Source organism: Schistocerca gregaria, chromosome 1 (assembly GCF_023897955.1).
Source record: "Schistocerca gregaria isolate iqSchGreg1 chromosome 1, iqSchGreg1.2, whole genome shotgun sequence".
NCBI classification, from domain to species: Eukaryota; Metazoa; Arthropoda; class Insecta; order Orthoptera; family Acrididae; genus Schistocerca; species Schistocerca gregaria.
This window is the reverse complement of record NC_064920.1, coordinates 1,057,282,954-1,057,310,605: the sequence shown is the minus strand read 5'-3', so window position 1 is coordinate 1,057,310,605 and position 27,652 is coordinate 1,057,282,954. Positions and strand designations below refer to the sequence as shown.

At 38.4% G+C, this 27,652-nt stretch overlaps 1 protein-coding gene across 1 annotated transcript in view; it reads left to right on the top strand.

Annotated features, from left to right (window-relative positions):
* The window catches only part of LOC126281081 (serine/threonine-protein phosphatase 6 regulatory ankyrin repeat subunit B-like), a 243,704-nt gene that overhangs the window by 129,935 nt on the left and 86,117 nt on the right, over positions 1 to 27,652 (top strand). The window contains exon 10 of the mRNA XM_049979814.1: positions 1,045 to 1,143. Coding sequence (XP_049835771.1) covers positions 1,045 to 1,143 — 99 coding nt within the window. The remainder of the gene's footprint in view (positions 1 to 1,044; positions 1,144 to 27,652) is intronic.

Sequence of the window (27,652 nt, the reverse complement as noted above, 5' to 3'; positions counted from 1 at the left end):
TCAGTCCTCTGTCCATATCAAACATGACAGCTACCAGCAATATCTCGACCTCAAGAGCTACCACTCATTCCATACCAAGAAGTCCCTTCCATATAGCGTAGCCACCCATAGCTGTCATATCACTAGTGACTAGCGGTCCCTCTTGAAATATAAAAAAAAGTCTCACTGAAGCCTTCACAGACCATAATTTCCCTCCCAACCTTTAACAACAACACATCTCCCATGCCTTATCTCTCCAGACACCCACCACTACCAAAGTCCCATCATTTGGACACAGAGGAGCGTTCCTCACCTGATTCAGTACCACCCAGTACTGGAGCAACTGAATCATATTCTCTGCCAGTGTTTCGAATACTTCTCAATGTGCTCTGAAATCAGGAAAGCCCTACCCAGTATCCTCTCCTACAGTGGTATTCCTCTGCCCAACAAACCTACACAATATCCTTGTCCATCCCTACACAACCCCTGTTCCCAACCCCTTGTGTCATGGTTCATATCCCTGTAATAGAGCTAGATGGGAAACCTGTCCCATACAACTTCTCACCACCACTTACTCCATTACAGTCACAAGCACCACCTTTCCTAAGAAAGGAAGGGCTACCTGTGAAATCAGTAATGTGTTCTACAAGCTAAGCTGCAGCCATTGTGCTGAATTCTACATGGGCATGACAACCAATAAGCTGTATGTCTGCATGATCGGCCACTGACACATTGTGGCCAAAAAAAAAGCTGGACCATCCTGTTGCTCAGCATATCTCCAAACACAGTGTTCTTCATTTCAATGACTGCTGCACAGCCTGTGCCACCTGGATCCTTCCCACCAATACCAGCTTCACAGGTAGGAACCCTCCCTGCAATATATCGTATGTTCCTGTAACCCTCATTAGTTGTTGTTTCAATGTGTCAAACATTGTCAATATACAGTGGAAACCTAGGGACAAGATATGTTCTTTTCATTTCATTTCTTTGTTAAGTAAAATTTGTATCTTTATATAATTTCTAATTAATATGAATGATTAACTCTTCTTGTTTCTGATACAATAGATAGTCACTCATTTGATTGCTGCTGGTGCAGATGTGAATTTCAAGGATGACAACGGCTGTACACCACTGCTTGCAGCTATTCATAGGGAGCATTTTGAGGTATGTTTTTTTTCCCAAATACAAAAGAATGTAAGTAATTAATAAAGTAACAATAACTATGACATCACAATGACACAGTGCTCTACCAGTTGTTCTCCATTAAAATATTTTGTAACATTATGCAACGCTATAAGTTGATGGGTTGGAGCAACGAATTAAACTGCCTGAAGGTTTTGCAAAAATCTCAAAAATTCTTGACCATTTTACTTTAAATTCTTATACAGTACTTGAATAAATATTCAGATGGTCATAGTCTACATATGTTTTTAAGCAGCAGTCTACAGGTGTTCTCTTAAAACTAAGAGCAAGAAAGAAAATGCTGTGCTGTGAAAATGTGCAGTTTCAGTGTCTTTCTCCTCGCAGTCTGTTTCTACCATGATAGCTTAAACAGAATGGGTAAATTGGTAGGGACCATTAGTATACAAGGTATGAGTGAGGCCTCTCCAGGTGCTGAATCTGAGAGGTCCATAAATTCAGTGACATTATTTCACATAGTTTGATTCTGTAAATGGGGACTATTACAAAGTTTTGGATGACTGAGATTGTGTAGTTACTTTTGTTAGGTAGTTCCCATTGTAGAGGTGTTGGCCAACTATTGCAGGAAAATCTAGTTCCAGAGTGCCAGGTCACTAACTTTTTCAAGCCCTGTGCAGATGTGGGTCAGGTAACAGAGGATGTAGGTTCTTTATGCAAGGATTTCACAATGGAGGGTGCCATGGTTATAGTGGTCGGTCCAGGAAATAGCATTGACAGAGACTCTGAATATTCCATACAGAGTGACCTGGTGAAGATAGCATACGAGTGCGGGATTTGTGTCTGTGTTGAGACGCCATGATCGGCCTCATTTGAACTCTTATCTCGGGAGGATGAACTTGGAGTTGGTGTGACTGCTTAGGACGGATATAGGGTACCATATTGGTTTGATTCCTGTGGATGCTGTCAATAGGTGGGACTACACTAGGCATGGCCTTCATCTCAATAGGAAAGGGAAGGGAAAACTGTCTGGGTTGATAGCAGAAAACTTAAGGGGTGACACTGTCACAAATGGTAAAATAACAGTGGTCACAGGTGTCAGAGAGATGCCTTTTTTAGGATAGGGAAGGGGGAAAGAAAACGAGTTTTAAGAGAGATTGGCAGACGCACTCAGTTTGAGAAAACAGATGAACAGGAGTCAGATTTTAGCATACAGCCTCCATTTAAACAATGTTTAACAGAAAGTAATCAGAAACTACCAGTTCATCTTCACCAAAGCAATTATATTCCCATTAGTTTGCAGCTACAGGCAGCTTCTCAACCACCTGACCACAAATAACATATTGTCAAGAACACAGTTTGGGTTTCTGAAGGGTTCTGATATCGAAAAGGCTTTTTACACCTACAGTGAAAATGTACTTAATTCATTAAATAAAAAGTTACAAGCAGCAGGTATTTTCTGTGATTTGTCAAAGGCATTCGATTGTGTAAACCACACCATCCTTTAAAATAAATTAGAATTCTATGGTGTCACAGGCAGTGCTATAAAATGGCTCAAGTCATACCTCACTAAGAGGAAACAAAGGGTGTCAGTGCAAGGGACTAGTGAATTAAGTCATCATCAGAATGGGAAGAAATTACATGTGGTGTCCCACAAGGATCCATCTTAGGGCCATTGCTTTTTCTTGTGTACATTAATGATCTCTCATCAGTTACACTGCCAGAAGCAGAGTTCGTTTTGTTTGCAGATGACATGAGTATTGCAATAAATAGTATGTCGAGTGTAGTTCTAGAAAGATCTGCTAATGATATTTTCATGGATATTAATAAATGTTTTAAAGCCAACTCACTGACATTAAACTTCGAAAAGACTCAATATCTGCAATTCAGAACCTGTAAGAGGTTTCCACCCAGCAAATGCATAAAGTACGAAGAAGAGCAGATAGAAGGGGTTGACAGTCTGGGATTACAACTTGATAATAAATTCAGTTGGGAGGAGCACACCACAGAACTGCAGAAACGCCTTAACAAATCTGTATTTGCAATTCAAGTGTTAGCAGACATAGGGGACATAAAAGTGAAAAAGCTTGCATACTTTGACTACTTTCATTCCATAATGTCATATGGTATAATATTTTGGGGTAACTCTTCAAGTCAAACAAAAGTTTTCAGAGTCCAAAAGCGTGTAATATGTATTATTTGTGGAGTAAACTCACGGACGTCTTGTAGAAACCTCTTCAAAGAACTGGGTATACTAACTACTGCCTATCAGTATATTTACTCCTTAATAAAAATTTTCCTAAATAATATATCTGTTTTTCCAACAAACAGCTCAGTTCATACATACAATACCAGGTACAAAAATGGTCTGCACAAGGACTTAAAAGCACTTACTTTAGTTCATAAAGGGGTCCACTACTCAGGAACACTCATCTTCAATAATTTACCAGCAAACATTAAAAATTTAGTTACAAGTAAAGATCAGTTTAAAAGGAGCCTGAAAGACTTACTAGTGGCCAACTCCTTCTACTCCATTGACAAATTTTTTAATAGAAAGAAATGATGTATTGTATATATTCATACTATTAGTATTCTTACTTCAGCTTAAAACATTTTTTTAAAAAAATGAACATGTTCCACATCCATGAGGATCTCCTCAGCACAGATCTATGGAACGAATAACTAATCTAATCTAATCTAAACCATAAACATGACATGTTGAGTTGCAGAGAGGCACAATGAAAAGACACTCACACATTTGTTTTCAGCAAAGTTTTCTCCACAAAACAAAACACACACACACTCATTCATTCACACAAGCAAGCACAGCTCACGCAGCAATGACCATCGTCCCCAGCATCTCAGACCAGAGCGAGAAATGGCAGTCAAGTGTATGTGTGAGATGTGTTTGCTTGTGTGAATGAATATGTGTGAGTTTCCTTTTCTGAAGAATGCTTTGACCAAAAGCTAATGCGTAAATGTCATTTCATTGTGCCTATCTACAACTCAGCGTGTCACCTTTACAGTGAGTTGCAATCTATAATTTCCTTGTACAGTTGATATTCCAACCTGGAGTTTTCATTGTCAGATTGGGTAATTATATTCTAATCATAAGCTGGTAAGCTTTCCTAGAATACAGGTTTTCTGTTAAAACTGAGTGCAAGGAAAAAACAAAAGAGCACATTAAGTGCATTCAATTTTGTTCCTAAAAAATATATATACAGAGAAACAAAATGTGTGGGAGAACAATTTATATTATGGTTTAAATTCCCTGCCATCATAGTTAAAACCAAACGTGAGAAACAAAAATGAAAGTTCATATTTTCATAGCACAGTACAGCACATCATTTTCTTTCTCATAGTTGATTTTCAAAGAAATTCCATACATTGTTGTTTAAAAAATGCATAGCCTTTGTCTGCCCAAGTATTTAGTTGTGAAGTAAAGCTCTGCATTCTGGCCATGGTGGGTTAATTGGGGTTTGTAGATTTTAGATTGTAGATTGTATTTTATTGGTCCTGTTGTCTACATAGGAGCTTATGCATAAGACATTGGACAAGTCAAGTTATAAATATACAGTCTGAAAGTAATTTAAAGGCATACATATGTAAGCTTACAATAATACACTTTACACATAAGTAAGTATTTATATAACACATTTCATAAATTTAAATATTCTTCAATGGAGTAAAAGCAGTGATGCTGTAAATATGATTTTAGAGATTTTCCAAATGTATTGACCTCAGTGATAGCTTTTATGTTTTCAGGAAGTTTGTTATAAAGCTTAACTCCCATGTGAAAAGTACCTTTTTGGCACAGTGCAGTGCTGATTTGAGTCATATGTATGTTTCTGTTTTGTCTGGTAAAGTGCTCATGTATATCATTTAATTTAAAGAACAAAAGGGTTTCCATAATGTATACACATGGTAATGGGGGAATACCAGATTTCTTAAACAGGGGTTTACAAGAGTCTCTAGGCTTGCACCCAAACAAGATTCTAATGGCCCTTTTTTGTAGTTTAAAAGTGCTATTAGATGTTTTAGAGTTTCCCCAGAAGGTGACCCCATATCTAAGATGAGAATGAAAGTACGCATGATATGCATTCAATACTGTTTTCTCACTACAGCATGATTTTAATGAACAAAGAAGATAACATGTTTTGCTCAGTTCAGCATTGAGATATTCAATATGCTTATTCCATCTGATGTTACTCTGCAGCCAAAGTCCTAAGAATTTGGTTTCAGTACTGTTACCAACTGGCTCATCATTGATAGAGACTGATGGGATAAACATGTCCTTGTTAGGAACATTGTGGAATTTTAGAGCAACGGTTTTCTTACTGTTTATTACAAGCTGATTACTCTGTGCCCAGTTACTAAGTTGTTTCATGACCGTGTTTACTGTCTGCTGTAACTGTTCATCGTCGCCTCCTTTTAGTAGAATCCTGGTGTCATCTGCAAATATGATTGTTTTGTGTGCATCAATATTTAAGCTTAGATCATTTATGTACAGAAGAAACAGAAGGGGTCCCAATACGGATCCTTGGGGTACATCACATTTTATTTGTTTGTAGTCAGATAAGTGATTAGATACAGTTTTTAGTTCAATATTTGTGTGCTTGACACACACTGCCTGCATACGATTTGTCAGGAAGGAACTGATCCACTTGTTGGACAGACCTCAAATACCATCTCTTTCTAGCTTTGCTAGCAGAATTTTATGGTCCACCATGTCAAAAGCTTTTGACAAGTCAATAAAGACTCCTATTGTTTCCTGTTTTTTGTCCATCAGGTTTAGAATGGAATTGATGCACTCATAGATAGCAGTTGTTGTTGACCTCTTATTTCTGAATCCATGTTGTTCATTACATAGGATGCTGTTTTTATTAATAAATTTCATAAGTTTCTCATACATCACTTTTTCCAGTACTTTAGAGATGCAGGAGGAAATTGTGATGGGTCTGTAGTTATTTACATTGTCTTTATCCCCTTTTTTAAATACAGGAATAACTTTTGATGTTTTCAACACATCAGGGAAAGTGCCTGCCTGAAGTGAGCAGTTGCATAAATGTGTGAGTACTTCAATCAGGTTTGATGCGCTCTTCTTTAACATTGTTGCAGGTATACCATCAATACCTGCCGATTTGGAATTTTTTTGTCCTTTTATTGCTTTAGCTACTTCATCTTGTGAAACAGAACTGATGTACATTGATCCTCTACATGCACTTATTTTATATTCATTTGCCTGGGTGCTCTTAAAGTTTGACTGTAACATATTTTCAGCAACAAGTTGTTAAATGTGTTGGCTACTTCTAAGGGGTTTCTTACTTTTTTATTTTTATGTGATAGTGTTATATTTTTCCAAGGTTGTCTGTATTCTCCGCATTCTTTTTTTATAACACTCCACATAGCCTTTGATTTATTAGCTGAATTATAAATGATTTCATCATTATGCATTATTTTTGCTGCTTTTATTACATTTCTTAATATTTTGGAGTATTTTTTGTAGTATGCGCATACTACAGGTGAGGAATTTTTTGAGTTACATATTTCATTAAGTAGTCTTTTCTTCTGGCATGAGACTCTTATTCCCTTTGTGATCCAGCTGTTTGTTCTAGAGTTTCCCCGTATGGTTAATGTTTTCAGTGGGAACGCAAGTTCAAAGAAATGGGTTAATACATCAATGAAAGTGTTGAATTTTTCATTTATATCGTTCATTTTGTACACTCCTAGCCATTTTTCTTTCTGTAATAAGTTGTTGAAGTAGTTCACATAATGCTGATTATAACTATGATATGCTGTTCTGAAAGGCATGTTGTTAATAATACTGCCTTGTACTTTTATGCTTAATATTTGAGCAAGATGATCACTAAAACCTTCATTGAAAATTCTTAGTGAGGTGTTGTGTAAACTCTTCTTGACTAGAAACTGATCAAGAGCTGTTTGGCAAGTTTATGATACTCGGGTAGCTGCTTTTACTTCAGCCTTTAAATTGTAGGACGTTGCAAGATTCAAAATGGTCTCCCTATTTCCACTATTCGTGAGGAAGTCAATATTGAAGTCCCCACAGATTATCAATTCACAATCCATTTTATTTACTTTATTTAGTAGTGTCTCCATTTTGTTTAAGAAAAGTTCAAAATTCCTGGACGATGATCGGTAAACTGTAGCAATAACCAGGTTAAACTGAGTAATATTTATAGCTGCAATTTCATAATCCTTTTCGACATTTGCCCTAGTTAAGTCAGGTAGTGTAATAAAATCTACATTATCCTTTGTGTAAATTGCTACCCCGCCCTGCTTGCTGTTTTTCCTGCAGTAGTAAGTAGCCAAGACAAATTTGTTTATTTTTGAATTCTGGATTAAGTCTGGGTTAAGCCAGTGCTCAGAAATGCATAACACTGAGATATCATTAAGTTCGTGTGTTAATAGAACGTTAATTTCATCAATCTTATTACGCAGGGATTGCACATTATGGTGATAAATTTTTAGTTCGGGCGTATTCACGGTTTGGTAATTGGGAATCATATTTACAGCATCACATACCTCTAGTTTAAATTAGGAACGTCAGCAGTGTTGTATTTCCGTTCTTCTTTCTTGTTTATTTTGTTTTCCTCACTTTTGGAAGGATGTTCAGGAAGCTGATAAATTGTTCTATCCCTTACAAGTCTTTCTTTAATTATTTCACTAACACAATCACAAACAAATCTTTTCCCTTCATAGTTCAAATGCATTCCATGCTTCGTGTGCAGATTTCGATGCAGCTTGCTTATATCCAGTACATCGCACTTTGTGTGTTGAGAACACAATTTCCTTATTTTAATGTTTGTTTTCCGAATTTCTTTGTTTACACACGAACTATAAATCAGATCATGCCTATGAGGAAGTGTGGAAACTACTGTGTTTCTGCATTTATTAGCTTGTAAAAAATTCTGTAGCGTTTTCACGCAAACCTCTGCTTCATTTTTTGCCACATCGTTTGAACCCATCATACAGACGATAAAGACATTTTCTTGCATTAATTTCGTCTGAGAGTTAATGTCTGCAACATTTTTACATCCCGCTCCCGGTTTCACTACACTAGTCACTGCTATGTCGCGATTTTTCTCACGGAGCATGCTGGATAGATTCCTGCCATGACTGTCTGTTAGTAATAGTACATTACTCTTTTTCCCTGATGACCTGTGTTTGTTGTTGACATTATTTGAAAAAACGCTATTCATTTTCAGTTGTGGTCCTCTGCCAATTGCACCATTTGGATGTGGGAGCCATAGGGTCAGCACATTGCTCTCCTCATTTTTGTTAGCTTGAATGATTTGAGTATTTTGTACAAATTTGAAGTCAAGAACTTTTTGAGATCTTTTTCATTCATATTCTCTAATTGGGCAAAGATAGTGAAGTGATCAACCATGCCAACATTATCTTTTCAGACATAAGAAATTTGAAAGTAATCTATGTGAATAAAAAAAATTAACATGTTCCACATCCATGAGGATCTCCTCAGCACAGACCTACGGAATGAATAACTAATCTAATCTAATCTAATCAGTTATCTTTATTACACCAGAACATTCTAGGACTCAGAAATAAAGTTGATGAACTACTCATTTGTATTGATGAAATGAATTCATCTAACCAAATTGACATAATCTGCCTCTCTGAACATAAGGTGACCACTGGTATAGATATGTTAAACATTTCAGGATTTAAGCTAGCTTCCTACTTCTGCAGAGTTGATATGGATGGAGGAGGAATTGCCACATTTATTAAAAACTGCCATAAATTCAAGAACATTGACATTAATAAATTGTGTTTAGAGCAGCATCTAGATGCATGTGGCCCAGAAGTAGAGTTCAATAACAGATCCTATATAATAGTAGCTATTTACTGAACACCTGCAGGAAATTGTAATCTATTCATAAATCATCTAGAAGCTCTTTTGGGTTATTTAACAGGAAGAAACAAACAAATTTTGATTGCTGGTGACTTTAATGCAGATTTTCTAAGCAATCTTCCAGTAAACATTTACTGCAATTAGTAATGTTGTTTTTCAATCTAACTCTCACTGTAAACTTTCCAACTAGGATCACTAAATCCTCAAGGACAGCCATTGATAACATTTTTATAGACAAATCAAAGGAACAAAATCATATCATAAAACCTGTAATAAATGTATCATAACATGACATGCAGCTCCTTGTTCTAGATGTAAATTCTCAGCAGATTATCAAGACTGCTAAATCTGAGTATAGGAGAGTAGTCAATCAACCAAAAATTCAGTGTTTTAGAAAACTGCTCAAGAACTGGAAAGATGTTTATAGTGCTCATGACATGAATGAAAAATATAACACATTTATTAACAATGTCAGTACCGTGTTTGAAAACTGTTTTCCTCCAAACGTTACCCAAATTAAACAGAACTCTATAATAAAACTATGGATGACACAAGGAATAAAGATTTACTGAAAGACAAAAAGGAAAATGTATCTGTCAACCAAGAATAGCTCCAATGCTGATGATTTAGCTAAATACAAGGAATAATGTAAAATATTATCATCATCATCATTTAATACTGATTATGCCTTTCAGCGTTCAGTCTGGAGTATAGCCCCCTTATAAAATTCCTCCATGTTCCCCTATTCAGTGCTAACATTGGTGCCTCTTCTGATGTTAAAACTATTACTTCAAAATCATTCTTAACCGAATCCAGGTACCTTCTCCTTGGTCTGCCCCAACTCCTCCTACCCTCTACTGCTGAACCCCTGAGTCTCTTGGGTAACCTTGCTTCTCCCATGCGTGTAACATGACCCCATCATTTAAGCCTGTTTGCCCTGACTGCTACATCTGTAGAGTTCATTCCCAGTTTTTCTCTGATTTCCTCATTGTGGACACCCTCCTGCCATTGTTCCCATCTACAAGTACCTGCAATCATCCTAGCTACTTTCATATCTGTGACCTCAATCTTGTTGATAAGGTAACCTGAATCCACCTAGCTTTCGCTCCCATACAACAAAGTTGGTCCAACGATTGAACAGTGCACAGATAACTTAGTCTTGGTACTGCCTTCCTTCTTGCAGAAGAGAGTAGATCATAGCTGAGCGCTCACTGCATTGGCTTTGCTACACCTTGCTTCCAGTTCTTTCACTATGTTGCCATCCTGTGAGAATATGCATCGTAAGTACTTGAAACCGTCCACCTGTTCTAACTTTGTTCCTCCTATTTGGCACTCAATCCGTTTATATTTCTTTCCCACTGACATTACTTTCGTTTTGGAGATGCTAATCTTCATACCATAGTCCTTACATTTCTGATCTAGCTCTGAAATATTACTTTGCAAACTTTCAATTGAATGTGCCATAACAACTAAGTCATCCGCATATGCAAAACTGCTTATTTTGCGTTCACATATCTTAATCTCACCCAGCCAGTCTATTGTTTACAACATATGATCCATAAATAATATGAACAACAGTGGAGACAGGTTGCAGCCTTGCCTTACCCCTGAAACTACTCTGAACCATGAACTCAATTTACCGTCAACTCTAACTGCTGCCTGACTACCCATGTAAAGACCCTTAATTGCTTGCAAAAGTTTGCCTCCTGTTCCATAATCTCATAGAACAGACAATAACTTCCTCCTAAGAACCCGGTCATATGCCTTTTCTAGATCTATAAAGCATAGATACCATTCCCTGTTCCACTCATAACACTTCTCCATCATTTGCCGTAAGCTAAAGATCTGGTCCTGACAACCTCTAAGAGGCCTAAACCCACACTGATTTTAATCCAGTTGGTCCTCAACTAATACTCGCACTTTCCTTTCAACAATACCTGAGAAGATTTTACCCACAACGCTGATTAAAGATATATCTCTGTAGTTGTTACAATCTTCTCTGTTTCCATGTTTAAAGATTGGGGTGATTACTGCTTTTGTCCAGTCTAATGGAACCTGTCCCAACTCCCTGGCCATTTCAATTATCCTGTGTAGCCATTTAAGACCTGCCATTCCACTGTATTTGATGAGTTCTGACTTAATTTCATCCTCACCAGCTGCTTTATTGCATTGCAATCTATTGACCATTTTCTCCACTTCCTCAAATATTATCCTATTTCCATCATCATTCCTATCACATTCTACCTTGAAATCTGAAACATTACTAATCGTATTTTCACCTACATTGAGCAACTCTTCAACATATTCCCTCCATCTGCCCAAGGCATCCACAGAATTCACCAGCAGGTTTCCTGACCCCTCCAAAATACTTGTCATTTCCTTCTTACCTCCCTTTCGAAGACTGCTAATTACAGTCCAGAATGGTTTTCCAGCAGCTTAACCCATAGTCTCCAACCTGTTTCCAAAGTCTTCCCAAGATTTCTTCTTGGATGCTGCAATTATCTGTTTGGTTTGTTTCTTTCTTCAACATGCTTTCTCTGTCTACCTGAGTTTAAGTATGTAGCCATTTTTGATACGTCTTCTTTTTCCTTTTATAGGCTTCCTTGACTGTGTCATTCCACCAAGCTGTTTGCTTCATCCTACTTTTACACACTACTGTTCCAAGACAGTCTTTAGCCACTTCTAGTACTGTGTCCCTGTACCTTGTCCATTCCTTTTCCAATGACTGTAATTGACTACATTCAACTAACTGGTACCTTTCTGAGATCGCTGTCATGTACTTGTGCCTGATTTCCTTATCCTGAAGTTTCTCCACTCTTATCCTCCTACATATGGACCTGACCTCCTGCACTTTCGGCCTCACAATCCCAATTTCATTGCAGATTAAATAATGATCAGTGTCATCAAAGAATCCCCTGAATACACGTGTGTCCCTCACAGCCATTCCATACTTGAACAGAAATCCAGGAGTTGTTTCCCATTCCTGTTGGCCTCCATATACTCTCAAAATTTACCCATAACCTTTTCATACCCTTCTGTTCGATTTCCAATCCGGGCATTAAAATCCTCCATAAGCAGAACACTGTCCTTGTCGTTTAATCTAACAACTACATCACTGAGTGCCTCATAAAAACTATCCATCTTATCTTGATCTGTCCCTTCACAATGCAAATATACTGACACAATCCTAATTTTCTTGCTAGACACTGTCAAATCATCCACATCATTTGTTCGTTTACATACCTTATTGCAACTACGTTGGGTTCCATTTCTTTCCTTATGCAAATCCCTACACCCCATTGTGTTATTCCTGCTTTGACTCCTGACAGGTAGACCATGTATTCTCCCATTTCCTCTTCTTTCTCACCCCTTACCCGAACGTCACTTACAGCTAAAACGTCCAGCCCCATCTTACTTGCAGCCTCTGCCAGCTCTACCTTCTTCCCTGAGTAACCCCCATTGATATTAATAGCTCCCCATCTCATTACCATTTGTTTGCCAAGTCGTATCTTATATGTCCCTGGTGTGTCAGTTAGAGGTGGGACTCCGTCACCTCCAAAGGTCCAAGGCATTTTGCTCTGATTGTTGCCAGCATCATATTTAAAGTACCAGGGAAGCAGGTTGCTAGCCTTGCTTGCCGCGAGTCCCATTGTGTTTTACCCCTAATGGTTGAGGGACTAACCAGTGGATTTGGTAGCCTTTGCCGTATGAGCACAAAGGTGACCACAACTCAAAATATGTCCAAGATGCCCAGCCTTCTTCCAAAGTAACTTCCCAACTGTCGGGACCACTTACTTGGCCACTCATACATTGCCCGTGGTTCATGAACTAGGACATGACTACAGGAACCTACACCATGAACCACTGTAAAATATTAAAAAAATGTAATTCAGACATCTAAACAAATGCACTACGAGAAGAAGATAGCAATGTCAGGGAACAAAATAATAAACAATATGGGATATAGTGATAGAGGAGACGGGTAGAACCAGAAAGGAACAGGAGCAAATAGCATTAAGGGTAGATGACACATTAGTAACCGATGGGCATAGTGTAGCAAATCTATTTAACAAGTACTTTATATCCGTTACTGATAGAATGGGATTGTTCGGATCAGTAAATAATGCCCTTGAATAACTGAAGCTAGCCTTTACAAATAGCTTCAGGTACATGAATATGTCACTCACTTCACCAAAAGAAATAACTCCCATAATAAAATCTTTAAAAACAAAGCATTCTAGTGGTTACGATGAAATATCAACAAAGTTAATTAAGGCATCTTCTTGTGAGTTTAGTACAATTCTAAGTTACTTGTGTAACCAGTCAATTATAACTGGGACATTTCCTGATTGTCTGAAATATGCAGATGTTAAGCCCCTATTCAAGAAAGGGGATAAAGATGTATTCAAACTACAGACCGATTTCACTTTTGCCGGCATTCTCAAAAATTTTAGAAAAAGTAATGTACAGGCAGCTTCTCAAACATCTGACCACAAATAACATATTATCAAGAACACAGTTTGGATTTCTAAAGGGTTCTGATATCAAATCAAAAAGGCTATTTACACCTACAGTGAAAATGTACTTAATTCATTAAATAACAAGTTACAAGCAGCAGGTATTTTCTGTGATTTGTCAAAGACATTCAACTGTGTAAACCACAATATCCTTTTAAATAAATTAAAATTCTATGGTGTCACAGGCAGTGCTACAAAATGGCTCAAGTCATACCTCACTAAGAGGAAACAAAGGGTGTCAGTGCAAGGGACTAGTGAATTAAGTCATCAGTCATCATCAGAATAGGAAGAAATTACATGTGGTGTCCCACAAGAATCCATCTTAGGGCCATTGCTTTTTCTTGTGTACATTAATGATCTCTCATCAGTTACACTGCCAGAAGCAGAGTTCATTTTATTTGCAGATGACACAAGTATTGCAATAAATAGTGTGTCGAGTGTAGTTCTAGAAAGATCTGCTAATGATATTTTCATGGATATTAATAAATGGTTTAAAGGCAACTCACTGACATTAAACTTCGAAAAGGCTCACTATCTGCAATTCAGAACTTTAAGAGGTTTCCACCCAGCATATGCATAAAGTAAGAAGAAGAGCAGATAGAAGAGGTTGACAGTCTTAAATTCCTGGGATTACAACTTGATAATAAATTCAGTTGGGAGGAGCACACCACAGAACTGCAGAAACACCTTAACAAATCTGTATTTGCAATTTAAGTGTTAGCAGACATAGGCGACATAAAAATGAAAAAGCTTGCATACTTTGACTACTTTCATTCCATAATGTCATATGGTGTAATATTTTGGGGTAACTCTTCAAGTCAAACAAAAGTTTTCAGAGTCCAAAAGCATGTAATATATTATTATTTGTGGCGTAAATTCACGGACGTCCTGTAGAAACCTCTTCAAAGAACTGGTTATACTAACTACTGCCTCTCAGTATATTTACTCCTTAATGAAATTTGTCCTAAATAATATATCTGTTTTTCCAACAAACAGCTCAGTTCATACATACAATACCAGGTACAAAAAAGATCTGCACAAGTACTTAAAAGCACTTACTTTAGTTCATAATAGAAAGAATTGATGTATTGTATATATTCATACTATTAGTATTCTTATTTCAGCTTAAAATTTTTTTTTAAAAAAATGAACATGTTCCACATCCATGAGGATCTCCTCAGCACAGATCTATGGAACGAATAACTAATCTAATCTAATCTAAACCATAAACATGACATGTTGAGTTGCAGAGAGGCACAATGAAAAGACACTCACACATTTGTTTTCAGCAAAGTTTTCTCCACAAAACAAAACACACACACACTCATTCATTCACACAAGCAAGCACAGCTCACGCAGAAATGACCATCGTCCCCAGCATCTCAGACCAGAGCGAGAAATGGCAGTCAAGTGTATGTGTGAGATGTGTTTGCTTGTGTGAATGAATATGTGTGAGTTTCCTTTTCTGAAGAATGCTTTGACCGAAATCTAATGCGTAAATGTCATTTCATTTTGCCTATTTACAACTCAGCGTGTCACCTTTACAGTGAGTTGCAATCTATAATTTCCTTGTACAGTTGATATTCCAACCTGGGGTTTTCATTGTCAGATTGGGTAATAATATTCTAATCATAAGCTGGTAAGCTTTCCTAGAATACAGGTTTTCTGTTAAAACTGAGTGCAAGGAAAAAACAAAAGAGGACGTGATGTGCATTCAATTTTGTTCTTAAAAAAATATATATACAGAGAAACAAAATGTGTGGGAGAACAATATATATTATGGTTTAAATTCCCTGCCTTCATAGTTAAAACCAAACGTGAGAAACAAAAATGAAAGTGCACATTTTCATAGCACAGTACAGCACATCATTTTCTTTCTCATAGTTGATTTTCAAAGAAATTCCATACATTGTTGCTTAAAAAATGCATAGCCTTTGTCTGCCCAAGTATTTAGTTGTGAAGTAAAGCTCTGCATTCTGGCCCTGGTGGGTTAATTGGGGTCGATGAATTAAGGTCCTCTGCCAATTGCACCATTTGGATGTGGGAGCCATAGGGTCAGCACATTGCTCTCCTCATTTTTGTTAGCTTGAATGATTTGAGTATTTTGTACTAATTTGAAATCAAGAACTTTTTGAGATCTTTTTCATTCATATTCTCTAATTGGGCAAAGATAGTGAAGCAATCAACCATGCCAACATTATCTTTTCAGAAATAAGAAATTTGAAAGTAATCAAAGTGAATGAACACTGCCTTTCAAATACTCTATCACAATTCTATATAAATGGGGGATTTCGTAGGAGCTAGCATCTCTTATAGATGCAGCAGAAGTTGCTGAAACCCCTGTATACCTGTTGAAAATATGTTAGAGTATCCCTGGTTTGAGGACTTTGAATGAAGGACTTATATTAGAAAATAGCAGTTTAAAATTAAGAAAAAGTGTTGTACATATAGGTTATCAGTGCTGAAATAATCAAATTATTTTTAACCAAACTGCAATGTGATTTTGAGGAACTTAAAAGCAAATGAAAGAAAAAGTGTTTATTGCTGCTGTTTTCAACATAGATGCAGCAAGTGAATCAAACATATCAACACAAGCTATTGATCTGATTCAAGAGTCCGGTTTCTGGGTAAAGCTGATTGGTTTCACCAGACAACAAAGAAACTTCCACATGGGAAAAATTAAAAACAAAGATTCCAAGACTTACCAAGCGGGAAAGCGCCGGTAGAAAGGCATAATAAAATAACACACAAACACACACACAAAATTACTAGCTTTCGCAACCAATGGTTGCTTCTTCAGGAAAGAGGGAAGGAGAGGGAAAGATGATAGGATGTGGGTTTTAAGGGAGAGGCTAAGGAGTCATTCCAATCCCGGGAGCGGAAAGACTTACCTTAGGGGGAAAAAAGGATAGGTATACACTCGCACACACACACACACACACACACACACACACACACACACACACACACACACACATATCCATCGGCACATACACAGACACAAGCAGACAAAATGTCTGCATGTGTGTGTGTGCGCGCGAGTATATACCTATCCTTTTTTCCCCCTAAGGTATATCTTTCCGCTCCTGGGATTGGAATGACTCCTTACCCTCTCCCTTAAAACCCACATCTTTTCGCCTTTCCCTCTCCTTCCCTCTTTCCTGGAGAAGCAACCGTTGGTTGCGAAAGCTAGAAATTTTGTGTGTTATTTTATTGTGCCAGTCTACCGGTGCTTTCCCGCTTGGTAAGTCTTGGAATCTTTGTTTTTAATATATTTTTCCCATGTGGAAGTTTCTTTATATATATATATCCCATCTACTCAATCTCCCACTTCCAGCTCCACTCCCCCCAACACCTCAAAATTCTAGTCAACACAATCTGGAACCACAACACCCCAATTCAGTAGTTAACCTTTCCTCCAAACCCCTCTCCCAATCCGAAACCTCTGTCCTATCCAAAGGCCTCACCTTCAGCCCCACTCCCAGGTTCAACCAAACTGCCCTTGTCAAGGATTTACTGTCCTACACTCGTAGTCTCTGCTGGAAATATCACTTTGCCACGAAGAAAAACAATCCTGATCCCACTCCTAATGATCCAACTCCCCAAGACACTATCCAAATTGAACCCTGCCTGCAACAGTTCCGTCCTCCATCACAGCGGGACCCACCTCCTCTTCCTCAAAATCACCCTCTCCAAACCTTCCAGGAATTTCTCACTTCCAGCCTTGCCTCTCAATCTTTCTTGAAAAACCTTAATCCTACTCCCAACATCACCACAGCCGAATCCCAGGCTATCCGTGATCTGAAAGCTGACCGATCCATCATCATTCTTCCGGCTGACAAGGGTTCCACGACTGTGGTACTTGATCGTCGGGAGTATGTGGCTGAGGGACTGCGTCAGCTTTCAGACAACTCTACATACAAAGTTTGCCGAAGTAATCCCATTCCTGATGTCCAGGCGGAGCTTCAAGGAATCCTCAGAACCTTAGGCCCCCTACAAAACCTTTCACCTGACTCCATCAAACTCCTCACCCCACCGTCACCTCGCACTCCTACCTTCTACCTACTTCCTAAAATTCACAAACCCAAACATCCTGGCCGCCCCATTGTAGCTGGTTACCAAGCCCCCACAGAACGCATCTCTGCCTTCGTAGATCAACACCTTCAACCCATTACATGCAGTCTCCCATCCTTCATCAAAGACACCAACCACTTTCTCGAACGCCTGGAATCCGTACCCAGTCTGTTACCCCCAGAAACCATCCTGGTAACCATTGATGCCACTTCCCTATACACAAATATCCCGCACGTCCAGGGCCTCGCTGCAATGGAGCACTTCCTTTCACGCCGATCACCTGCCACCCTACCTAAAACCTCTTTCCTCGTCACCTTAGCCAGCTTCATCCTGACCCACAACTTCTTCACTTTTGAAGGCCAGACATACCAACAATTAAAGGGAACAGCCATGGGTACCAGGATGGCCCCCTCGTATGCCAACCTATTTATGGGTCGCTTAGAGGAAGCCTTCTTGGTTACCCAAGCCTGCCAACCCAAAGTTTGGTACAGATTTATTGATGACATCTTCATGATCTGGACTCACAGTGAAGAACAACTCCAGAATTTCCTCTCCAACCTCAACTCCTTTGGTTCCATCAGATTCACCTGGTCCTACTCCAAATCCCATGCCACTTTCCTAGATGTTGACCTCCATCTGTCCAATGGCCAGCTGCACACATCCGTCCACATCAAACCCACCAACAAGCAACAGTACCTCCATTATGACAGCTGCCACCCATTCCATATCAAACGGTCCCTTCCCTACAGCCTAGGCCTTCGTGGCAAACGAATCTGCTCCAGTCCTGAATCCCTCGACCATTACACCAACAACCTGAAAACAGCTTTCGCATCCCGCAACTACCCTCCCAACCTGGTACAGAAGCAGATAACCAGAGCCACTTCCTCATCCCCTCAAACCCAGAACCTCTCACAGAAGAACCCCAAAAGTGCCCCACTTGTAACAGAATACTTCCCAGGACTGGATCAGACCTTGAATGTGGCTCTCCAGCAGGGATACGACTTCCTAAAATCCTGCCCCGAAATGAGATCCATCCTTCATGAAATCCTCCCCACTCCACCAAGAGTGTCTTTCCGCCGTCCACCTAACCTTCGTAACCTCTTGGTTCATCCCTATGAAATCCCCAAACCACCTCCCCTACCCTCTGGCTCCTACCCTTGCAACCGCCCCCGGTGTAAAACCTGTCCTATGCACCCTCCCACCACCACCTACTCCAGTCCTGTAACCCGGAAGGTGTACACAATCAAAGGGAGAGCCACATGTGAAAGCACCCACGTGATTTACCAACTGACCTGCCTGCACTGTGATGCTTTCTATGTGGGAATGACCAGCAACAAACTGTCCATTCGCATGAATGGACACAGGCAGACAGTGTTTGTTGGTAATGAGGATCACCCTGTGGCTAAACATGCCTTGATGCACGGCCAGCACATCTTGGCACAGTGTTACACCGTCCGAGTTATCTGGATACTTCCCACCAACACCTACCTATCCGAACTCCGGAGATGGGAACTCGCCCTTCAGTATATCCTCTCTTCTCGATATCCGCCAGGCCTCAACCTCCGCTAATTTCAAGTTGCCGCCGCTCATACCTCACCTGTCTTTCAACAACTTCTTTGCCTCTGTACTTCCGCCTCGACTGACATCTCTGCCCTTAACTCTTTGCCTTTAAATATGTCTGCTTGTGTCTGTGTATGTGCGGATGGATATGTGTGTGTGTGTGTGTGCGAGTGTACACCTGTCCTTTTTTTCCCCTAAGGGAAGTCTTTCCGCTCCCGGGATTGGAATGACTCCTTACCCTCTCCCTTAAAACCCACATCCTTTCGTCTTTCCCTCTCCTTCCTGAAGAAGCTAGTAATTCTGTGTGTGTGTTTGTGTGTTTTGTTCATGTGCCTGTCTGCCGGCGCTTTCCCGCTTGGTAAGTCTTGGAATCTTTATTTTTAATATATATATATATATATATATATATATATATATATATATATATATATATATATATATATATAATAGAAAGAAACTTCCACATGGGAAAAATATATTAAAAACAAAGATTCCAAGACTTACCAAGCGGGAAAGCGCCGGCAGACAGGCACATGAACAATGCCTGTCTGCCGGCGCTTTCCCGCTTGGTAAGCAACTGCCAGTTGCGAAAGCTCGTAATTCTGTGTGTGTGTTTGTGTGTTTTGTTCATGTGCCTGTCTGCCGGCGCTTTACCGCTTGGTAAGTCTTGGAATCTTTGTTTTTAATATATTTTTCCCACGTGGAAGTTTCTTTCTGTTTTATATAAGGGTTTGAACTTTAATAGTGGTAACTATTTATTTACTGCTTCTACAAAATTGATAAGTGTTTCATAGTTTTACTGACCTTCAATGTAGTCACCAGCATTGTGTATAACCCATTGACAGCAATGTGCAAGTTGTAGGAACCTCTCAGCAGTACCAACTGTGTTGACAGTTCAAGCAGCGCAGTCTATTGCCTGACGAATTTGTAACAATTCTGCAGTGAATGCCGTGAAGTATTTCCTTCGGTTTAGAAATCAACTTGAACTCATGAGGGATTCAGTCAGGGGAGTGCAGTAGATGGTATAGCACTTAGCAGCCCCATCAGTGAAACAAATCAGTAACAACTTGCACTGTATGTGCTTGAGCATTATCCTGCAAAATGATGATCAGGTCCTGCAGAAAGTGTCATCACTTCTGTCTTTAAGCTATTTGTAGGTTGTGTTCCAAAAATGAACAGCATAGACACAGAGGTGATTACTAGTTACCTCCCAGGAATTCCTTACCTTCACTTGGCCTCACCATCCTTCCCCAGATCCCTCTGTGAGAACACTAACCTTCTGATGGAAGAAAGTACATCACACGCTACCTGAAAACAAATCCTTACCAAATAATACAACCTGCAGGCAAAGGCTTCCCCATTGTTGTAATGAGTCTCTGTGACTACCTGGCAGAAGGCCTCTGCCAGCTTTACACTGCATTCCAGTGATTCATGTTAAATTTTTAACAATATTGTGACAACTTTGCCACCAAGAAAGCTATGTCTAGTTGAATCCTCTGTGACAGGTAAAGGATTCTGCTTATAAGCTCAAGATCTAGGAGATTTTTAACTTCATCATTACACTTCTCATCAAGGAAATTTGGTTTCCTTTTGACTGGGGTCTTGGCTGCTTTATCATTTTGAAGTTTGAATCTGTCAAGTAGTTGATTAATATATTCCCTCTGAGAAAGACTAATTGTTCCATCTTTGCAGTTTTTAAATTTCAGTCCTAGAATGTGTGACATTATGCCCATGTGCTTGATTTCAAAGCAGTTTTCCAGAAAAGTTTCCACCTTTTGACTCATCTCTTCATTCTGTGCAACTATATGTATGTCATCCACATATACTGACAGAATACCTTTCTCTTCCTTTGCACACTTGGATCTATATCATTTTGAATAAATCCCTGTTTTTGTAGTGACTTATTTAAATGATTGTTCCAACATATGCCACTGCGTTTCAGTCCGTATATTGTCTTGTTTAACATGCAGACCAAACTTTCTTGGTCCTTCTTAATGAAACCTTGTGCTTGGAGAATATATACATTTTCCTTTAATTTGCAATGCAGATGTACATTCTTCACATCATATTCATCAATATGCCAATTTTTCTCAACACTGGCTGCTATCAATAGAGGATTTGTATAAAAATTTGTAACAGGAGTTTAAATCTCATTACAGTCTACACCCTGTACTTGATTTAATCCATTTTCAACTTAACAAGCTTTAAAAAAAAATTGTCACCAGTTGTCTTCTTTTTAAATCCCTATCTGTTCTTTACTGGAATTACATGGGATGGTACCTTAACCAATTTTCAAGCATAATTATTCTTCAAGGATCCATTCTGCATTTTCATCAGAAAGAATTAACTGCTTCATGATACAATAGTGGTTCATCATTGTCCTTCCCTTGCACACTGTTTACTTCTGCTTCTCTGGTTTAAGCCATTCCTTTGGAATGAAGTGTCATTGGATGACATTTGCTGAAACACATTTTCTCTTGTTATGTTCGTTCTTGGACTGGATCAATTTTGTGAAGCTTCAGTTCATTCCACAAGTTTCTGATTGCCTTCAATTTCCTTCAAATTTTTCTCCTGGTCTAAGGAACAACAAAATTTTTGTTTAGTATTTGAATTTTCTTTTACATTTCATATTCCCTCTTCAGTTCTTGAAAATGGTAATGCTCCTTCATTGCACAGATCAATAAATTCTTTCTCTTTCTTATTTTCAGTTGAGTACCTGCCATGCCAAAATTCTTTGCATATACAAACCCTAGATTCTATAACCTGTTTCATTTATGGCATCCAGGTCCTTTATCAATGGCCATAAAGAGAATTTCCTATAAGAATGCCATTTTTTGCTCTTGTAGATAATTTAGAATTATTTCTTTTTTTGGGTGTTCTGACCTACTCTCCCTCATTAATATATTTAAAAAATGTTTGAAAATTATTATTTATATGAACTGATCCAATATATGCAACAAGTGTGTATATGTTGGAATCAGAAAATGTTCTGTTATGTTAACCACGAACCTGAGAGGGTTTAGGACAGTTAATTCTCTTCTGTGATTTTACTAAAAAAATGTGCTTAATATTGCTTGTTTGTTGATGATAATTCTAGATTCTTCTCATTCTTGTTTTTAGCACATTAGTCTTAGTGGATAATTCCTTCCTGCAATGGCTACAAAAAATATCTGCAGACTTTCTATCTGCATATATTAGGCAAACAATAAGTCATTGAATGTTTGTATATTGTATGTATGGAATATTCCGTTGGTTCTTGGAGGAGATTAGACAGGTTAATAACTTGAATACAACATATTAATGTTTCACAATAATATTTATTAGTTTGTTGTGAACTGGCTTTCAGCTTCTCAGATCATTGTCAGGTAATTTAATGTTGAACAGATAGTCCACACAACTTCAGGAAGAATTCTTAGCTGTACAAAGATATGTGACATTTTATGACTATATTGGTACAAAACACAAGCATGTTGTAATACCTGAGGAGACACTGAACTAATAAATCTCACATTACAGTGTATTCAAATATTAAAACTATGTGAGTGTATAAAACAGAAATGCTCTACAAGTCAGTAATGGCACAGGCTATTATGTCATATGGACAAACTGATAAATGTGATGAACGGAACGGGTTAGTAGTGCAACCGTGTTTTGTCATTAAGGATCAGGTCAGGATTCTTTGATTGGTGTTTATTAATGGCCAGAATTTCTAGAAATGTTAGTTTCCTGCCTTTAGTTCCTTTATGGAGAACATCACATGAATGACACTCATTCAGAGCATGTTCAGCAAAGGTGGAATCTTTCTTTCTCTGTCTCCAACTCCTTTCATACTCAGTCATTCTAGTGCTCAAAACCTAAAACTGCAAATACAGATATGTTCAACACTAGTTGTAGGAAGTAAAAAGTGTTGTACATATTAAAGAAAAGCTGTCTTCTCAAGATGTGATTGCCACACAGGGCAACAATTTAGTGGTACTTAATAAATAAGAATATATTGAAAAAGTGTTTACCTTCATCAACCCTGTAGAGTTCCCTTTGTTAGCTAACGATCAAATGGTTCAAATGGCTCTGAGCACTATGGGACCTAACATCTAAGGTCATCAGTCCCCTTGAACTTAGAACTACTTAAACCTAGCTAACCTAAGGACATCACACACATCAATGTCCGAGGCAGTATTCGAACCTGCAACCGCACTGGTTGCGCGGTTCCAGACTGAAGCACCTAGAACCACTCGGCCACTGCGGTTGGCACCTAATGATCCCACAATGAAATATGTTGTGTAAGTGAAGAACCTTATTAAAAACTGCAAACTCATATTTACTGAGAGTGATGGCAAAAACCTCACAAACATGAATCCAATAGCACCCAGGTTATATGGGTTACCTAAACTTCACAAAGAAAGTGTTCCAGTAAGGCCTGTAATGTCTTCAGTTTGAGCACTTCGTCATAAATTAGCAAAAGAGCCAGATTCACTAATTAAAGAAAAAATAATTTCAGCCAGGATTTGGAATACCCAATTCACTTGCATTAGTGAAAATCTAAAGGATGTAACCATTCCACCTAGCACAAAACTAGTCTCATTTGATGTTACCAGCCTGTTTCCTGTTGCAGAGGCAATGGAAATTTTAACAGAATGGTTACAGAAATGTGGAACAAATCCAGTGGAGACAGAAGATACCAGGATGGCAACTGAAACGTGCTTAAAGTAGAATTATTTCCAGTTCCAACAATCTCTTTACACTCAGTCAGATGGGTTAGCAATGGGGTCCCCACTCAGTCCCTTATTAGCTAAAATGTTTGTGAATAATTTTGAGCAGTCATTTTTAGATAAAGAACCTCTAAGTTCTAAAAGACAATATTGGACTAGGTATATAGATGATGTAATGTGCTTTTGGGCAGGTACCACCAGACAATAAAATAAATTGTTTCAGTATTTGAATTCACACCAAGTTTACAATGGTGTTGGGAGGTGACTCCATCAACTTTTTAGACCTCATAATTGACATCAGTAACCAACAGCATTTATTTAAGTTATACAGGAATGTAACCTCAACAGACACATTAATACCAGCCAGTTCCCAGCATCCCACAACACATAAACATGCAGCCTTCCACTCCATGGTGCAGCACCTACCATCTGTACCCCAAACCAAACCAGATTTTGAAAATGAGTTGAAAATAGTTGAAGATCTAGCATTCAGTAGTGGCTTTAGTCTTAAACTGATTGACAAATAACTCAGCAAAAAGAAGAGACAGAGAATAACAGCTCTACTTTATCCACCTCAGATAGCACAAAAACACACTGATAGCAAATGGGCCCCAATGCTATATGTGGGTAGGACTTCACAGGTTGTCACCGGGAAACTAAATTCCAGGAAGTGTACTGCAACTTTTTACACTAGGAATACTGTTGCCCATATTCTGTTCAGTGGCAAAAAGAAGATTCCACCTATAGAGCAGAGTGGAATTTATAGAATTTCCTGGAATCTGTGTGGCAAATTATATGTAGATCAATCAGTTTGGGCTATAACCACTACACTGACTGAGCATGAAAAGAGTTGGAGGCTGAGAATTAAAGATTCCACCTTTGCTGAACATGCTCTGAATGAAAGTCATTGATATGATGTAAAATGAGGTGGCCTCCAGAAAGGAACTAAAGAGAGAAAACTAACTTTAGTTGATTCTCTGGCCATTGATAAATACCAATCAGAGAATCTTGACCTTGTCCTTAATGATCAAACACAGTTCCACTACTCACCCTTCTTCAAATAGCAGCCATTTGTTATTCCTCTCACCATTAGCTAATAAGTTTGTTATAACTGCTCCACACCCACAGCCCAGAGACATCTTTTTTCCGCTCCCTTTATTTGCTCAGTTCATCACATTCACCAATTTGTCCATATGACATAATAACCTGTGCTTTTACTCACTTGTAGAACATTTCCATTTTATACACTCACATAGTTTAAATATCTGAATGTACTGTAATGTAAGATTTATTGGTACAGTGTCTCTTTAGGTATTACAAGAAGCTTGTGTTTTGTATCAATATAGTCTTAAAATGTCACATATCTTTGTAGAGTTATGAGTTCTTGCTGGAGTTGTGTGGACTATCTGTTCAACATTTAGTTATCTGACAATTGTCTAAGAAGCTGAAAACTGGTTCATAACAAATTAATAAATATTATTATGGAACATTAACATTTTGCATTCAAGTTATTAATTGTGTATTTAACATAATACAGCCCTTCCAACTCACCACAAAAACTGATGACTTACAAACAACAATTGCAACTCCCTCAGACCAAAACCTTGCTTATGCTGCTTTTTTAACAAGAACAGATGTATATCAATTGTAGTGCAAAGATATGAGTACATTCAACAGAATTAGTATAATAAAAGAATTACACTTTGTTAATATTTCATTGAGAAAAACATATACCTATTAATTTATCTTTTGCAATGATTATGGAGACAATTAGTATGATCATAATTTGAATTTTAAATATAGGGTTTCTCAAGCCTTTTGGGCCAAATGGAAGCAATTGATAGAGTGTCCACAAATGGATATGTGGAGATAGGGAACCAGTTGTTATCCAATAAATGCAAATATATTGTGTTATGTACATACACAGTTATATTGTGTTATGTACATACACAGCATACATTGCTTAACAACAACACTGTTCACAGTAATTGTTCAAAGTGACAACTGCCAGTATCAATGCATGTATTGCAATGGAACATGCAGTTCTGCTGCAGTCTCGCAAATATCCCAAATGTCTGTTGTATACTGTAACAGGCAATGGGTGATAAACAGTATACAGCCCTGACCTACAAACAGACATACTGTACACAGCTTATCTTGTGGCAAGTGTCTCATGTGATGACTGCATGTGTTACACTAGCACATTAACCTGTGCCACATGCACACCACTATCCCTGGTGCCAGTTGTCCATTGCCTCAGACAGCTTGTGATGTGTCTGTTGTGAGGTGTGTTACCATGTAGAGTGCTCGAACAACATGTACACTCATTGTTGGATTGGAAGGGATCACTGAATTTCACACCTAAGGACTTTTCCCTCTGGGGTTATGTCAAGACATTGGTTGATGAAACCCTCTAGAAAATAAATAAAGATCTTCTTGCTATGGCCCAAGCTACCTGTCTCCTGGTACAACAGACACTGGGGACCATTAGAGAGTGCAGCAGAACTTCATGCACCCCTGACATGCATGTATTAAGACTGGCAGTCATCACTTTAAACAGTTACTATGAGGTTCGTTGTTACTAAGCTGTGTATGTCTGCAACACAATGAATATGCATTTCCGAACACTGGTTCCCTATCTCAATATAATTCATTATATAATCTGTTTCAGTTTGACCCAAAAGGTTTGAGACACCCTGTATTCATGACTTCAGATTTAGAAATGACTGAAATACAGTGAAAATATAAAAATCATTGTTTCTCATAAGATAATTAATCTTATGTTAATGTTGTCCTTCCTTTTTGTTTATAAAATGTGTGATCATTTTGATTGTAACAGCCAAATAAATGGAGAATTACAGCTTCAATCTCATTGTATAGTATTGTAAACTAATGTGTATCAGATTCAACTCCGTCAAGGGGGGGGGGGGGGGGGGAGGAAGTGGTGCACTGACCAGTTCCATTACAGTATATGACTGGATAATAAGCATCTTATTCAATGTTAATTTTACACACTAGGCTTTCTACCCGTCCACAGTTCATAAGACTTTTTTCATTGTTGTGTCTGTTTGTAACATGTTTTCTTAGGTATGCTGCAGAGGACACTAGCTCAGCTCAAGAACATTTTGGAAAATTTCTTCCTAGCAACTGTGACCTTGCCATATCCATTAACACCATTTTGCTGCAGTGTATAAGTCATAGTTTTTTCATGACAAATTCCTTGAGATTCACAGCACTGCAACCATTTGCACAAATAACATTCTAGGCCACTGTCAGTGCAGATTCTCTTCAAGTATTTATTGTTTTTTCTGTTTGAATTTTTCATTTCTTGAATTCTTTAAATAAATCATCTTTTTTTAAAGATACATACAAATATCTATCTGTCTACATCACCCAAAACACTAGTTAAATATCTATTGACTCCCTGTCCACCCCAACAGCTGAGTGGTCAGCATGACAGATTGCTGTCCCTTAGGTCCAGGTTCGATTCCCAGCTGGGTTGGAGATATTCTCCACTCAGGGACTGGGTATTGTGTTCTATTCATCATCATTTCATTCCCATCCGGCATGCAGTTCACTCAAAGTGGCATCTAATGTAATAAGACCTGAACCAAGGCAGTCGGACCTGCCCCGCAACGGGGCCTCCTGGCCAATGATGCCAAACCCTCTTTTCCATTTTTTATTGGCTCCCAAAGTTGGAAGATCAATAGGAATCATAATATTACTATGAACAAATTCTAAAGTGGTTTCTTCCATAGAATCTCTAAATATAGTTTTCAGAAAAT